Here is a 10,879-nt window from a genome sequence, read left to right on the forward strand (position 1 = left end):
CCAGCCCATGGGGTGTCCCAAGAGCAGCACAGAGGACCAGGTGAGCAAAATGTTTATTGACACTCAGTTCTGCTGTCCACAGGGAAGCCAAAACACAGCCCTGAAAAAGCAGCAGTGTCACAAAGGTCCTGGAACCAGGACCTCATCTCAGTCTCAGTCTGCCCAGCACTGGAATTGTCACACCCATCCCTGTCTGCCACGGCTCCTCCCAGCTAGACTTTCATTTTGCAGCCTGTCAGCAGCGGTGATCTGCTCCAACTGCCTCCATGACATTCTTGAAGCCCTGCTCCCTAACCAGGGATGGTGTGTGCTAGGACTGGGTTGGCACTGCTTGGGCACCAGCACACAGCTGTCCTGAGCTGTGCTAGGACCAGGGGCTCTCTGGGGACGTGCCTGGCCTCCACTCACCTGAGCAGCTCCTCCAGTTCACGCTTGACTGTCCCCACCACTGGTGGCCCGTGGAACACAAGCGCTGTGTACAGCTGCACGAGCGAGGCTCCGGCACGGATCTTCTCCAGGGCATCCTGCCCACTGCTCACCCCCCCCACGCCAATGATGGGCACCTGGCCTGAGGGCAGGGCACCAGGTCAAGCTGGCACAGGCAGTGCCAGCAGGTGCCCCCAGCCCTGCTGTGCCCTCACCTTGAGTGAGAGCGTACATGTCCCTGATGGTCTGCGTGGAGAGCTCCCGCAGGGGCTTCCCGCTGAGGCCGCCGGGCTCCGTGCGCTGCCGGCTCCGGAGGCTGCTGGGCCGGCTCACCGTGGTGTTGCTCACTATCAGCCCATCCACACCGAGCTGCAGGGGCAGTAGTGTGAGGACACAGCTCCCAAGCTGAGGACACAAGCAGCCCAACCTCCCCTTCCCCTCCTGCCAGGTCAGGACCACCCAGCACATAACCCAGAGCGTGCCTGGGGACAAAGCTGGCCCTCACTGCCTGGGTGACACACATGGGCCTTCACAGACTCTGACCAACCCAGGACACCATCCCTATAGCAGCCAGAGAGCTGCAGGCATACGTGTCCTTCCAAGAGATGACTTGCCGGGACCACCATGGTCCTGCCTCCAGTGGCCTCCCCTTCCTACTTCCTCACCTCACAGACAACGCTGGCGATGTCCTGCTTGTCCTGTGCAGTGAGGTCAGGGGCAATCTTCACCAGCAGGGCTGGCTTCTGCTTGCAGGGCAGCAGGTCCCTCTCCACCAGCACCTGTTGGTGCACATGGCAATGCACGGCAGGGAGAGGCCTCCTGCCCCAGCTAGGAGCTACAGACACCCACTACCACAGGCAGTACAGGGACAGGCCCTGCTCCTCTACTTGGCACCAAAACCAGGAAAGGCACCCTTGGCACAGGGCCTGGAGCACAGAGCAGGCACAGGACCCCAGTGATGCCTGAAGTTGTGGGGTGGATGGCTCACTGCCTCTTGCAGGAGCAAATAGAGGGTAATGCCTCACTGCTCCTGAGCCCTTTGCTGGGATACAGTGCCCTAGTACAGCCCATGGCAGCAGCCAACAGGGACATCTCAGTGGTCCTGCCCACCATGCAGGAAAACCATCCCCATTCCTCCCTGTACTCGGGCAAATCCACCGGCTGCAGCAGTGCAGCTACTGCCAGGAGATGGGGTGCATCCAGTGCTCTAGCTGTGCTTTGGGCTGGCTGGGGGGAGGCACCTACCTTGCTCAGCAGGTCCCGCAGCTCAGCCTTGCCCTGCAGGTCCCGCAGCCCCGGGGTGTTCGGGCTGGACACATTCACAACAAGGTAGTCAGCCAAAGGGCCCAGTGTCCGGACTCCAGCCACATAGTCAGCTGCAGCATCAGTAGAGCTCTTGTTCTTGCCCAGGTTGACTCCAAGAGGCATCCCAGCTGCAACCCAGACACAGCTGAACCAGGGCAGCAGGACCAACCACTACCCAATGGCCAGAGCACCCAAAAAAAGAGGTCCCAGAACCAGCTAAAGTTAAGAAGAGGAGATATATATATATATATAGCCCATGTATTTCATGAGGATGGCCTGGGACTGTCCTGCAACCACATTGCCTCAGCCACCCCAGTCAGCACCTTTCAGCACCACAGCCTTCAGCCTGGCAGAGGCTGCCCACAGGAGCTGCTCTGCTGGGGTCCTCTTGGTTTTGGCTATGTTAGCAGACACATCCTCCCCAAAGCAGCAAATGGAGCTTGATCCCAGAGAAAACAGCAGGAGAAATGTGTCTAGTCACAATGCCAGGGGTGAGACTATAGCCCCAAGAGAGTCCTGCTGTCCAAGTGTTCCTCCAGCCAAGGTGCTCCTGTGCCTGGATACTGGCATTACACACCAATCCTGGCCTACAGGTACCTGGGAGATGCCCAAACCTACCCTGCAGACCCCAAGAGCAAAGGCTTACAAGCTTGTCTCACCAGCAGTGAGCCTGATCTGTGTCTCCTGCCGGGCTCGCAGCCTGCGCTCCACCGCGACGTGGCCATGGCTGTTGAATCCATACCTGCACCAGGACAGAGGGGGTTCAAGGGGGTTATGTCTGCAGGCCCTGAACAGGACATGTGAGAAACATGAGGCAGATGTGTGGTCTCTGCAGCTTTGCTCAGCACATCCAACCAAAAGCCACCACAGCTCCAAAGACGTGGGGCCACCCAAATATTCACCCTCCCTCGCGGTGGGCAGACTGTAGGACATTGCAGAGCAGCTGCCCTCAGATCCCACCTGTTGATGACTGCCTCGTCCTCTGCCAGCCGGAAGACCCTGGGCTTCGGGTTCCCTTCCTGGGGCTTGGGCGTCACAGTCCCCACTTCCACAAAGCCAAAGCCCATCTTGTACAGCCCGTCCACAGCCTCACACTGCTTGTCAAAGCCAGCAGCCAGGCCCAATGGGTTGCGGAATCGCTGCCCGAAGACTCGCACCTCCTGCGGGGCTGAGGCAGAGCCCACAGACTCCAGGAACCGTTGCCAAGGCCTCACTCCAGCCCCCCTCCCGACAGAGCCGGCCGCCTCCCCTGCCCTTCAGGGTGTCCTTATAGGGTGCCTGCCAAGGGTCCCTCGTCGCCCGCCACGGACTTGACGGGACGCAGCCGCCTGCGCACCACGCCGGGCTCTGCCACCCAGCCCTCACCCCTCGGTTCTGAGCGCCCTCCGACCTTCCCACTCCCCGCCCTGCTTCCCGCGCGGTTCCCCCCTCCTCCTCCGCCGCCCTCGAGACGCACCAGCGCGGGGCTGTCGGGACGGGTGGAGGGCAGCAGCCCAAGGGCGGCGGCGCGTAGAGCCAGGCCATGGGCGGCCTCGGGAGGCAGCGCCCGGAGCGCGGGCATCACCGCCGTGTACAGCCGCTCGTCGCCTGCCGCCAGCGCCGATCCCAGAAGCAGCCCGCAGCCTCCCAGCGCCAGCGCCCGCAGCCGTCCCTGTGCCAGGGCGTCAGCAGCGCACCAGCCACGGTTCCCCACCGCAACCGCACTCAGCCCATCCCCTCACTTCCCCACCCCGCACCCGGCCCCGATCCCGCACCACCCGTCCCTTTCCGTCCCGCCCCGGCACTGCCCGCCCCAGCCGCCACCGGCCAAGGCCAGCGGTCTCCAGGCTCCCATGGGCGGCCCCGCCAGGCCGGCCCCGGCTCCCCACGGCTCCCCACAGGGCCCCGGGGCCCCCCCGACCGCTCACGCGCAGCGGCGCCGCCATCACGCTCAGCCCGACACGCGAGGACACTTCCGGGGACCCCTTCTGTGATTGGCCGAGGCCGTACCGCTCCAGCCAATAGCGGCGCAGCAGAGGCGGCGACGAGAGGCCCGGCCCGCGCTTTATTGAAGGAGGGGCAGAAGGCGAGCCCCGGGAAGCGGGCAAGGACGGGATGGACAGGACGGGGACAGCCACGGCACAGCTGCAGTGTCGCCAACAGGTACGTTACAGTCCCGGGATGCCTCGCCCGCGACTCGGGTAGGGTAAACAAGGTGCTGCTGCATATCCCATCAGACCACCCTCAGTGCCTTGCCTCCAGACCTCGATGGGCCATAGCTGCTCAGCACCCGCATCAAAACCCCGAGGCAGCGGCAGAGCCTGTCTCGCTCTGCCCTCTCGGGGGCTAGTCACATACCCAACAGGCCCAGGCAGATACTGGTACCCTTCTGCAAACTGCAAATGGACTCCACCGAGAACACCATCAAGGCCAATGAGGGCTCCCCAAGAGAAAGCCTCTGCTGGCAGGCATGGAGCCGTCATGGAGGCAGCCAGGAACAGTGCCCAGAACATCATGCACAGCTTCCCCATACAGCTACCCAGACTGACGGGGGTTCTTCCTTGCCTCACTCTCACAACATTCCCCACAGTTCATCTCCTGGAGCAGCAAAGATCAGGAAAGCGGCAGCACTTGGTGTAAGTACAGCAGGAAGAGAGCTCAAAAAGAAGAGCATGTTCATTGGAGGTTAATACAGGAAAGCAATTTCAAAGAGAGTCTGTTTCAGAGAGGAGGTATCACACAGCTCCTTCCCCTCCTTCCTGCAGCCCAGGAAGTTTTATGTTTTCTTCTTCAGCTCCTCAAATCTCCGTGAAAGATCATCGAAGTCAATGTCTTCTGAGGCAGAAGAGTTGGCGCCAGCAGATGCTGTTGGTAGTGTGTCTGGCACAGATGGCAATTCAGGCAATACAAAGTTATCAAAGGTATTAGGAACTCCAGCTCGTGGTTTAGGAGAAGCTTCTGGCTTGGGCTCAGGCCCTGTTGATAAGAGAAGTATCACTGCACCTCACCATCAGCATACACTCACCATGCCAAACAGAGCCCCACGAAGGAACAGTCATTCCAGAAACAGGCAGTACCAGAGGGTTTTTCAGAACAGCCCCTAATATCCAAGCTTTTCCAAACCTCAACAAACTCACCAGGCACTAGTGCAGCAGCATCCTTGTCAGCGTTAGGCTCATCAATCTGAAAAAGACTCTCAGTTACTACAGCTCTGTCCACCAGGCATGGTCACACCAGCACACAAGCAGAGCTCAGAGGCACAGCTCCGGCAGATCAGTGCACACTCCTCCCCACTCCTAGCAGGCAGCCATGGCTTTGCAACAATGTGCCTCTCTTCCAAGAAACAGAGGCAGCTCTTCAGCTTTTCTCTCCCTCCTTGTCAACTAAAGTAGCTTCACTGACCATATTCTGAACTGGATCAATCAAGCGTATCCACTATCAGGTCTGAAATATTTATCAAGGCCACCAGTGAGAAAACACCGCCCTCTTCATCCACATCATCACAGCTCCTTGCTGCCTTTCTTCAAAAACCACTGGCAGGCCCTTGTGACTAGCAGCAGGGTCTTGGTCTGTCTGGGAAAAAGGCTCATGGCACACGCAGCTGTGCTAGTAAAACTTATTCCCTGCATGCTGCAGCCCTCAACACCCATTCCTACCCAATTCACCTGCACTGCTGCACCTGTGAGAACACAAAAGTGTCAGCACCACAATGCTCAACTATGCTCCTCCCTACTCAGGATAATGCAAAAACAGCATATCACCAAAAGCAGAGTAGCAGGCATGATGACAAACTGCAGCAACAAAACCAGAGACAAGTGTAGAAAGGGAAGTCTCCAGCCTCTGCTTTGTTTTCCCCAAGGACTGAGGAAAGTCTGTGAAAGGAAGAGTCTCTAAACATACAGCATCTGGGTCAGTCAAAATTGTCATCCAGGCTGTTAATTAGTTCAAAAGCCATAATTAAACAGACTCAAGATGATAAACTCTTCACTTTGCAAAAACCAGAACTTGTGGATTCTGCTTATTAACTGTTTAACACCACTTTAACAATGCAGCAAGAGAAATCTTGGGTTTCCTTTGCAGCCAAAGCACAGAGCTGAAGGAGGAACTTCTCTCCATAAGTCATCCTTCCATCGTGTGCATTCACTGATTCACTACAGTAGCAAGCAATGCCAGCACCACCCCAAAAGCTCGAAAGCTTAGCTTAGTATCCTTTACAAACATTTCTCTTCTCTGTGGCTACCACTGCACTCTGAGGATCCCTCTGCTGCCTGCAATGGCCATTCATCTCAGGTACTTACGGACTCGTATGTGGGTGGGTTTGCCGGAATTGGTGGTGGGTGGATGTTACTGAAAGGCTGGTAGGTCCCCACTGGCAGGCCACTGAAGTTCTCCTGTACAAAGAGATCAGTCATGCAGCACACCATCATCTGAGACACCCCACGCCTACAGCTGCCATGGGAGTCACAGGAAGTAGAGTCTTAGATAAATGCAAGCACGTATTCAAGTGGTAAGAGTTTATGCTTACAAGGAAGAGATTCTCAAGTATTAAGACAGATGTAGTCACCTGGAGCAGGCAGACCCAGCTAACTGGACTGTGGGTTATTCTAAAGAACCAGCACAGATAAACATTTCATCTTTCAAGGCACAAGAAGCACCAGGCCAAAAAAGGAAATACTCTGCCATTTCTGGCCCTGTGTGCAGTACTGCAGAATAGGAAAGAGGTTTCTGGCTCACACAAGGCTTTGAGTTGCCTTCATTTGTCACACAACAGCACCTCAAGGACCCAGACCTGGCACAACCCCTCAGCATGTTTATGCCTGGGCCAACAGCCAGGTGATGATACTTGGCCCAGATTTTCCACAAAAAGTACTTCAGCACTACTGGGACCATACTAAGACTCAAAGCCATCCCACTATTCTGCTCTCCAGTCTACACAGATATCCTGTAAATTACTTAATTCAGAGAACGGAGGAGTTCTTTTCAGCTCCCACCTTCCACCCTTACAACAAATCCTCTGCAAGAGCCATTGGCTCAGTCTTCTCCCTTGCAGGTCTGCAGGCAGGGCTCTTCTGCATTTTTCTGTGCTATTCCCACCCCACACAACTCACCTGATTTCCTTGACTGAATCCTGGCACACTACCAGCCTACCAACTTCAAAGTGCAGCTCCAACTCCTGGACAAAAGCCTGGCAGTCAGAAGACTACCTCAGGAGTTAAGTCTGGACTCCTCTGTTCCCTGAAGGCAAAGAGGGCTGGCTGCAGAACAGGGTTAGGAACCTCCACAGTCAAGATGCAAGATTAAGCTTCAGCTGTACTGCCAGCAGCCTCCGTCCCATGCAGTCTCACACTGAGAAGATGGCACACTGAGCTAACAGGTACAGTCAGCAGGCACAGGGCTAAGCGCTACAATAGGAATCTTTCACAGAAAAGGAAACACACAAAGCCCAGGAACTTACCGGTCCCTTAGGAGGTGGATAAGAGAAGGGTGGATTTGTTGTTGGCATGGGCATAGGCATCATCACGGGCATGGGTACTAACCCATCATGACCTATCATTGGGGCTGTAAATCCACCACCTCCGCCCCCTCCATGGCCACCCTTCTTCACATCGTCCGTGAAGCCCACATCAATTAGATCTGCCTCTCCACCTGGCGGGGCTTCAGCCTGGAAAGGGTGGAAGAATTCTGCTCACCAACACATCTCTTATGATCACTGCCCTCTATACACATTAGATGAAGCATTTGTCAATGGACAAGATGGGAATACACAACAGAACAGAGCTATACAGTGGTATTAATGGAAAACAGAATGTGAACCAGGTTGTAGCATGTGTAACTACTGCCACATAACACAGGAGTGCCTGAAGGAAGAAGGATCATGCTATGCTAGGGCTGTCTAGAAGACACCAAAGCACAAGGACTACCCAGTTCACTGCAATGCCACATCCTGAGGCGAACTCACCATCACCACTGAGTCAGGCTCATAGGGCACATTGTAGTTCTTTGCAATCTCAATGAGGTATCTCTCCACCAGGATCTTGGGTGGTGCTTCCACACTCAACTTGTGCATCAGCTGGAACACGAGGGTGGAGAGACTTAGCAGAGCCAGGGCAATGCAGCATCCAACAGCTCTGTACCAGTGCCATCCCAGCCAGGGAGGTGCAGCAGGCAGCCGTGGGGAGGCCCCTGAACCCAGTACAACATGCTGCAGGCAGCCATAAGCCAGGGCTCTATTTGCTCTACCCTTCCCCATCTACAACCAGTAGAGCAAGGCCTTCCTGCCTGAGGCCTCAGCACCATGCTCCAATGCAGGTGGGCCCTGGCTGCACAGCACCTGCTGTGCTCCAGAGTGATGGCAAGCATCAGCCAACCAGCCACGGGTCCAAGGGGCAGCAAGCCTTGGCAGGAGTGGCTGCTCTGCCAGCTCTGCCTGTTCTACCAGTTCCTTACCCTGTCATTGACTGTCCCAATCTGGTTTGTCCGGCACAGCTTCCCATACTCCTTGCTGTACTTAGCACACAACTGATCAGCAACCTGCAGCAGGAGAGAAACTCTAGAACGTGCACACTCCTGCTTTCCCCCACCTCAAACCTCACATCCACTCAGCTCCCTCCCTCATTTTTCCCACTGAGCACTCCAGTTCAGCAGCTGCAGCCACCCCACATGCTCCAAGGACATCTGATTTCCATCTGCAGAGCCCATAAAATCCTCTGGTATAAAGTCCCAGACAAGGGCTTCCATCAGCATCAGGCAGCATCACCCCCACCCTGCATGTGCAGCATCCCTCAAGCAACCCTACTCACAATCTTCAACTCAGCCACTTCTGACTGGAGGCGTGGTGCAGCCCAAATCAGTGTCGATACTGCCTCTGCCAGGCCAGAATCCAGCTCCCTATGACCAAAGAAAACAATTCTCTCTCCACCCCATGCACCCAGCCTTTGCTGCCCTCAATCTCCTTAGCCTTTAAGTTCCCATCCCATGCACTGGGCTCCACAGTCTCCCGTACATGGGGAAGAAAAGGTCTCTGGAGAGACAAACATGGATGCCCTTCTGTACCCCAGACCTGCCCCCAACAGTGCCCCTTCCTGAGTCCATGACCCTCCCAGCCAGAGCTTACTTCATGGACTGGATCAAGCCAAAGCGGGCGAGCAGCAGATCACAGTACAGCTCCAGGATCTCCATGGCCTCCACAAGGTAATCTTCACGGATGATGTGCTCCACACGAATCCTGGCACGCTCATCTTTTCCAGCTGCCAGGTAATCTGCAATCTCCTTCCTTGCCTTCTGGGCCAACTCAGCTGCAGCACACATCCCGAGTCCGGTCACTGTGCTGGCCTAGGCTGCTGCCTCCAGACTGCCCACAAGTCCCCATTACACATAAAACCACCACCAGCTTCTCCCCCCTATCTAACATCTGCATCCCGAGACACTCGGGCATGGCTTGGCAGAGCCCTCATGTCCAGCTCCCAGCACACTTAACTCATGGGAGGAGGGAAAGTGGACTTCAGGCTGCTGGAAACACTCCTGTACCTACAACCTCCCTACAGAGTTAACCAGGAACACAGGCCTGACCTGTGTCAGGGCAGGGCAGGTGGGGAGGATCTCCCACAGCACCCAGGGAGTTCTCCACTGTGCTCTTAGCACACATTGCCCACAAATATTAGCTGTTAGCTACCACCCCACAAACTGCACTCCAACAGCTGCCAGGAAGGTGGACAGAGGCCACACTGTGGCCAGCCTGCTCTTCCAGCTCCTTGTGCACCAGGGCAGATTGTTAAGGCCTGGGTCCAGCAAGGAAGAGCAAAAAGCTACTCCATACTTGGCCCATGAAAGTACCCCCAACTCCAGAAATACCTTCCCAAGTCTCCTGAGCCCCAACAGCATCCTGGGTCCCTTAATACTCCCCCTAATACTCACTCTTAATACTTAATACACCTGCCCCCTTAATACTCACTCTTTTTTTTCTCCAGTAGCTTGAGGCGATTGATGACAAGGCGCAGGTTGACTCGCAAGCGCTCTGCCTTGAACCCAGAGCCCAACATGATAAACACTTTCTGTGGAGAAGAGGGATGGCCACTGGAACCAACAACTGCCAGTCAGGGTCTGTCACCAGACACTGTTTTACTGCGGGGGAGGCCAAGAAATGCCCCAAACAAACAAGCCCTAGTCTGCCAATCCTGAATCTAGTTATTTATAAGTGACTGAACCTCGAGTGCTTATTATTGCCTTTCCCACTTCATAACCCTGCACCTCACCAAGACCAATAGGATTGGCCTTAGAACTTCAAGGAAACTTACTGGACATTGTTTTAAAAACAGAAAAGTCAACTGAAGAGCCAAGCCCACCTCTGTCCTATCGAATACAAGTTATAAACCAGCTATATAATTAACTAGAGGACTATTAGAAACTAAGGTTGTAACAATGTCGTCATCAGAAGGAAAAAGTTGCCGTTTCACATTCCCCACACTCTTCCTGCCTACTGAACACACGCTTAGTCTCCCAGGAACCAGTTCAACTTATTAACCCTACAAAAAGCAAATCCTAATATTATTTAATTATAGCATTCTGTTTGCCAAAAACCGTTCATCAAGGAAAAGCTTTCTTAAAAGACAGCACATAGAATCACCTCTGCTTGCATCTCACCTCCCCATCCCTCTGTGCCGGCGGCTCCACCGCCCAGAGCGGAGAGAGTCATGACCTGATCCGGCTGCCGGGACGGCCGCCAGCCACACCAGCCGCTCGGGGAGACTCGCCGCGTCCGGCCTAATGCCCAGGGACAGTTCGGACAGTGCGCAGGAGGCCCTGCATGAGCTCCACAGGCGCAGCTGCACCTGAGGGCTGAGAGGAGAAATCCCTCTCCCTCCCCAGCTAGGTAGCAGAGACAGAACATCCCACACCACGAGCGGAGCAGGTCCCGGGGCAAGTCCCAGGGCTGCGGGAGACCCTGAGGCAAGGCTCCCCGTCAGTTTCTCGGACACCGAGTGCTCCCCGCGGCCCCGCTCACGCGTCCCACGGTCCGACTCACCACCCGCCGCTCCGCAGCTGTGCCACCCAAAATGGCGCGCGGCTTCCGCAATCCTTCATCGCGTGCGGAGTGATCCTCATAGCCGGCACTCTCCGTACCCAGTCTCCGGCACAGCCCGGGGCACAGTCGAGCTGGCGCGGCGGGCGC

General features: G+C 55.9%; 2 protein-coding genes across 3 annotated transcripts; both read right to left on the minus strand.

The window, feature by feature from the left end:
- Nucleotides 1–36: 36 nt before the first annotated feature.
- Nucleotides 37–4,222, minus strand: DHODH (dihydroorotate dehydrogenase (quinone)). Its single transcript, XM_071440957.1, has 9 exons — nt 3,639–4,222; nt 3,188–3,382; nt 2,692–2,891; nt 2,391–2,473; nt 1,672–1,859; nt 1,092–1,205; nt 642–795; nt 409–568; nt 37–290 (listed from the first exon to the last, which is right to left on the minus strand). Exons 1-9 carry the CDS (start codon nt 3,654–3,656, stop codon nt 236–238), a joined length of 1,167 nt encoding a protein of 388 aa, XP_071297058.1. The 5' UTR covers nt 3,657–4,222; the 3' UTR covers nt 37–235.
- A 146-nt stretch (nt 4,223–4,368) lies between these two features.
- IST1 (IST1 factor associated with ESCRT-III) lies at nt 4,369–10,864 on the minus strand. Of its 2 annotated transcripts, none has more exons than XM_071440958.1 (10): nt 10,733–10,864; nt 9,662–9,761; nt 8,825–9,005; nt 8,511–8,598; nt 8,158–8,241; nt 7,670–7,780; nt 7,166–7,372; nt 6,009–6,101; nt 4,848–4,893; nt 4,369–4,686 (listed from the first exon to the last, which is right to left on the minus strand). In XM_071440958.1, exons 2-10 carry the CDS (start codon nt 9,747–9,749, stop codon nt 4,487–4,489), a joined length of 1,098 nt encoding a protein of 365 aa, XP_071297059.1. In that variant the 5' UTR covers nt 9,750–9,761; nt 10,733–10,864; the 3' UTR covers nt 4,369–4,486. The 2 variants fall into 2 exon arrangements, with proteins under 2 accessions (XP_071297059.1, XP_071297060.1); XM_071440959.1 differs by lacking the exon at nt 10,733–10,864 and adding an exon at nt 10,351–10,684.
- Nucleotides 10,865–10,879: the final 15 nt, after the last annotated feature.

This window comes from Agelaius tricolor, unplaced genomic scaffold (assembly GCF_023055355.1).
Source record: "Agelaius tricolor isolate 1412-34295 unplaced genomic scaffold, bAgeTri1.0.p SCAF_15, whole genome shotgun sequence".
Classification (NCBI taxonomy): Eukaryota; Metazoa; Chordata; class Aves; order Passeriformes; family Icteridae; genus Agelaius; species Agelaius tricolor.

Excerpts from the sequence above, each read along its gene's own strand:
- DHODH (XM_071440957.1), bottom strand. Across the intron at positions 1,206-1,671 it reads TGCGGGACCTGCTGAGCAAG|GTGCTGGTGGAGAGGGACCT; the intron begins GTAGGTGCCTCC and ends GTGCACCAACAG. Across the intron at positions 796-1,091 it reads TCGCCAGCGTTGTCTGTGAG|CTCGGTGTGGATGGGCTGAT; the intron begins GTGAGGAAGTAG and ends CTGCCCCTGCAG.
- IST1 (XM_071440958.1), bottom strand. The coding sequence starts at position 9,749 with ATGTTGGGCTCTGGGTTCAAGGCAGAGCGCTTGCGAGTCAACCTGCGC. Across the intron at positions 8,599-8,824 it reads GGCTTGATCCAGTCCATGAA|GGAGCTGGATTCTGGCCTGG; the intron begins GTAAGCTCTGGC and ends CTTTGGTCATAG. Across the intron at positions 7,373-7,669 it reads AGCCTGACTCAGTGGTGATG|GCTGAAGCCCCGCCAGGTGG; the intron begins GTGAGTTCGCCT and ends CACCCTTTCCAG.